Source organism: Stegastes partitus, unplaced genomic scaffold (genome assembly GCF_000690725.1).
Source record: "Stegastes partitus isolate 25-593 unplaced genomic scaffold, Stegastes_partitus-1.0.2 Scaffold2020, whole genome shotgun sequence".
Classification (NCBI taxonomy): Eukaryota; Metazoa; Chordata; class Actinopteri; family Pomacentridae; genus Stegastes; species Stegastes partitus.
In genome coordinates, this window is record NW_007579751.1 from 105,465 (window position 1) to 110,603 (window position 5,139).

At 37.3% G+C, this 5,139-nt stretch overlaps 1 protein-coding gene across 1 annotated transcript in view; it reads right to left on the bottom strand.

Annotated features, from left to right (window-relative positions):
• LOC103373586 (sodium/potassium transporting ATPase interacting 2) overlaps nt 1-5,139 on the bottom strand; it is a 64,189-nt gene that overhangs the window by 47,310 nt on the left and 11,740 nt on the right. Inside the window, exons 3-4 of the mRNA XM_008303502.1 lie at nt 1,486-1,672; nt 250-330 (exon numbers count right to left, since the gene is read on the bottom strand). Coding sequence (XP_008301724.1) covers nt 250-330; nt 1,486-1,672 — 268 coding nt within the window. The remainder of the gene's footprint in view (nt 1-249; nt 331-1,485; nt 1,673-5,139) is intronic.

The window sequence follows — 5,139 nt, forward strand, 5'->3', positions numbered from 1 at the left end:
TTCTCAGATTTTCACCAACGTTATTCAAAAAGGAGTAAATCTTGAGTTTGGGAACTAAAATTTAACTTTTAATTGAACACCTCAGTGGTGACTAAGAGCAGCAGAACTTTAAAGGTTGGGCCCTGACGTGGGATTTAAGGAACAGTCCAGCATCTGAACTTTAAAGATGAAACGCCCCGGAGAAACTTTAAACCTCAGAAAACCCAACAAAGCTGTTAGTCTGGACAGAAATGAGAAAGGCCTCCTTACTCTGGACAGATCTCCGACCTCCAGGTAGAAGCAGATGATGAAGACGTTCCAGGTCATCCAGACGACGAGCCAGGCGGCGTACTGCAGGGAGGAAGCACAAAGAGAGAGTGAGAGCGGCTCTGACGGGCCTTTGTAGGAGAATTAAAACCCGTGTTGAGCATCGGAGACGGAGCTTCGCTTTGATGTCGTCGGGATGCGGAAAAACGAAAACAAGCAGCCGCTCGGCCGGATCGAAGCCGACGGGAAGCAGAGGATGAACGGAGGAGGGATCAAACCGTCACTCAGGTCTCATTACGCAGAGCTCAAACGCGAGGCGTGCACGTGGAGGTGTGCATGTGGAGGCGTGCACGTGGAGGTGTGTACGGGGAAGCGTGCACGGCTTGCTACACCATGCAGAAAGAGGAAAACAATTCAGGTTTCTCTTTTTCCATCTAAACATTGGGGCTGAGATGAATCCTGATCAACTGGTTGATTTAAGCTGATATCGATGCTCATTGATCATTTTTAACCATAAAAATTAAGTTTTATTTTGAATTTAGCTGCTTTAGGCGGTTTATCAGGGTGTTCAGGAGATTCTTAACTCAGCAATAAATACATTTAAACAGACATAAACGAGAAAAAGGACAAAGCGGTGACCTCACACTGAGCATTTGCTGCTAAACAAACAACAAAACAACAACTTTTTTGTTGCTTTTGTCTTTTTTCAGCCTTTTTATCCGTATTTGGTCAGTTTTTAAATCTTATTCTGGTCAGTTTTGGTCTCGTTTTGGCCCTAAAATCATTATTTTGTGTCTTTTTCAGTCTTCTTTGAGGTTATTTTTTTGTATATTTGGCGCTTTTTTTTTTGGCTCTTTTCAATAATTTATTGTATTTATTGTGGGTTTTTCTTCTTACTTTTGTGTCTTTTTATTTGCGTTCACGATTTGAAATCTTCTTCAAATCATTGATCTTCAGGTGAAACAATACACATGCTACTAACACATCTAATGACCCTCCTCCAGTGTTTAACCACCTGGACGTCGACATTTCTTCTTAAACGTATCTCTGCGTGAATGCTTTCAGCTCAGACGTGACGCTGAGTCCGTTTAAAGACGAGTTTTCACGGTTGGCGGCGCCGTGAACCCTGAAAACATCGCTCAGCTCCCACGAGGCGGAAACAACAAAACAAAAACCCATTAAAGTGTCACACAGGCACGACTCGTTATTTAACTCCGAGTTAACGAGTATGAAGCTCACCCCGGTGACGTATCTGGGCCGGAACTGGACGGTGCCGAACAGGCCCAGGATGACCACGATGATGTGCAGGAAGTTGGTCAGGATGGGAGCCCACTGGTAGCCGAGGAAGTCGATCACCTGGCGCTCCAGCACGCTCACCTGAGGGAGGAGAAAAGCGACAGTCAGGTTCCTGCTAAACATTCGACAGCTGAAGATAAAAACCAACAACAGCGACGGAGAACAGCTGGATGTAAGGAAAGCAGACGAGCTGCAGCGACAGAAATCAACCTGGTCAGAGGCAAAGAGTCGCTGCTGCAGCTTCCTGCAAACAACAGAAACATGAGTTCTGCAATAAATTAGTGTAAAAATGCAGATTTTCTAAACAGTTTAAATCTGAGCCTTTTTTGGACCAAAAACAAGAATTCACCAACAAAAATCTGATTTCGGCGGCTCAGAAGGTCACTGCAAAGTTTAACAGATGCCCGAGGACGTTTTTACACTTTTTAAAATATATTTAATAAACTACAACCGTTCCTAAAGCATTGAAACGTGACCAGATTTCTTATCTTTTTAACTGTCTTCGTGCATTTTGAAATGTTAACTCTCTGTTCTGGATCATAAATGTTAAAGTTAAAAGAAAAATGTTGTAATTTACGAGGAATTAATTAGAGTTAATGTCGATTACAGTGGCAACGCCAAATAAATATCTTACATTAGTGGAAAAATATCCAAAATATTGAAGCTAAAATGTGAGTCCGACCTCACAGAAAGAGTTCAGACACACAAATTGATTTCTGCTGAGATGTTGGAAATATTTTAGAAGGTTAAAGGAAAAAAAATCAGTATTTGTTGAAGCTGTGAGAACTCGGAGATCTGAAATGTGCTGATTTATGGAGGAAGCCAGGAGGGAAATATCACAAAAATAAATCCAAAAAATAACAAAAATTAAAAAAAAAAAAAGCAAAAAAACAAACGGCATCAACGAGGGGAAAAAAAAAAAAAAAAGTTTAAAAAAAACAAATAAACAAACAAAAAATTAAAATACATATATAGACATCTAAAATATTTTGGAACAAATATTAAAAATAAAAATAGCAAATAATTTCAAAAAATACAAAATATAGACTTTTTAATATCAAGAAAAAAACAAAAAGTATTAAAAATATATATATTTTTAAGAATAGTAGATAAAAATAGTAGATATTTAAAATTACATTTAAAAAAAAAAAAGTCAAAATAAAGACTTTTGCCGTTTCTTCCACTTCTTTTATCTTTTTCTTTTTCTTTTTTAAATAAAGAACATTCAAGACAACATGAAAATACGTCATCGCGCTCTTCAGTAAAAAAGATTATTAATGATGATTAAAAATATAATTATTGGGGTTAAGACCCTAAAATACAATTTAAAAAATTATAAAATACAGCTTTACTTGACTATAAAACATTAAAACCTTATAAACTTGAGGTCCACATGAGCTTCAGTTTAAATTAGTTCAGTAATTAATCACAACGAAGACTTTTCTGCTGTAATACACAAATATCTGGTTAATCTGTGATTTACAGTCAAGTAAAGTCGTATTTTATATCATTTTATAAGGATTTTAATCCTTAATATGTAAATTATTCATGTAAAATCCACAACATAAACTCCTAATAACAGACATGAGTTGTTTTAAATCACATGTATGGAGTCTGATTTAATGAAACGACGGCTTTATTCTGGATTTTCCTGACAGAGGTGATAAATGTCCTCGTAGAAAACATCACGAGGCCCGAGGGTCCTCATTAGAATCTAAATGATGGTGTGATGGTTCAGATGAGGCCTTCGGGGGGCGACGACGGTCAATAATGAGCTCGATTCCAGTCATTTTACAGAAATATCTGCTATTTTTGAGCTTTTTTTAAAGAAAAAAACCCCAGAAAATGTCACCTTGATGAAGAAAACTGGTTTAAAGAATAAATATTTGTCAGAAACGAGCTTTAATTCTTTCCTCTGTGTCTCTGTGGGTGGAGTGTGATGGAGCTGGAGGGTCTGCAGGAGTTCACATCGTATATCAGGACTCTGTTGTCATCAACTAAACTGTAATCAGCGTGTGTTTGTCGCCGTTCGGTCGCCGCGGCGTCACGCCGAGTTCGTTAATGAAGTCGGCTCGGCTCTGCTAAATATAATAACAGGAGGGTCGAGACGAGACAAAGGAGGGCCTAAAATAAGAAGGTTTCAGCTTTATTTACTACCAGAGCTCCAGGAATTAATCTGTCTGAGTAATTTTCTCATTTAAAAACAGTCGGAGCAGCTTTTGAAACGTGAATATTTTCTGTTTTTTTTTATCTCCTCTGTGACAGAAAACTGAACACGTTTGGTGAATATTTGGCTTTTTTTGGACGTTGTTCTCCATTTTTAGACAAACTGACTGACAATGATGATGAAATAATGAATAAATTGAACATTAATAAACCAAATTCAGTTGTTTTTTCTTTCTCTATGACAGTAAACTGGATCTCTTTGGGTCGAGGACGTCACTTTGAGCTTTTTTGGGTCATTTTTTAAATCATTTTCTGGCACTTTATAAACCAAACAAGTAAGAAAAATCATTTATTTTTGTCAATAGAAGTTTTATTTACACACATTTTGATCGTTTGAAACCAATAAAAGTACATGTATACAGGATATTTATATGTATTTTTCAATAATCAGGTTAGTTATGAAGCACAAACATGGTGATGGATGTAAATTTGTAAAATGTATTTGAGTATTTTTTTTATAAGAAAACAAATTACAAGTTATTTCTAATTGCAGCTTGTTAAATGTGAATATATTTTAGTTTCTTTCCTCCTCTATGACAGTAAACTGAATACTTCTGGACAAAACATGATGTTTGTACGTATTTTTGGACATTTCTTTGTCATTTTTGGACATTTTATGGACCAAAAAACAATCGTTTAATTAAGAAAACAGGAATTCCTTATGACAGAATAATATAAACTAATGCTTAAAGCTCCTTTGTAAAGTCATCTTATTGCACAAATGTCATTTGTTTATTTCTCAGAGGTCAGAAGTGCTGATTGATGAACATTTTTAGTGATAAACTAATAAATTAATCATCCAATTATTTGATTTGAGCAACATTTAAAGAAAAAAAAAGCCCAAATGTTTTGATGGCAGCTTCTTAAATGTGAATATTTAGTTTTAGTTCCTCCTCTGTGACGGTAAAACTGAACATCTCTGAACAAAACAAGACATCTGACGGCTGTTTTGGACATTTTTTTTTTTTACCATTGTCTGATATTTTAAAGACCAAACAGCTCATTAGAGTAAATTTTCAGTCTAGATTCTCTAATTGCAGTTTCCTAAACTTAAACACTTTCTGCTTTCTTTCCTCTGTGACAGCAAACCGAGCAGCTTTAGACAAAACAGGACATCTGAGGGCGTCACTTTGGCCTTTTTCTCGCCACTTTCCTGACGTCTTAAACACCAAACAACAGCTCCGTTAGCGGAGAAACCGATGGGCGGCTCGTCTGCGGCCTCGTTAGACGGCGACACGTCGGACCGGAGGCTCCACGCCGTTATTCTCACTCGGCTCACAGACTTCTGCTGCATGGCTGAGCCGAGAGCGGCGCTAATGTGAGACCATATGGCCACGCTAGCATAGCAGGTACACACACACACACACACAC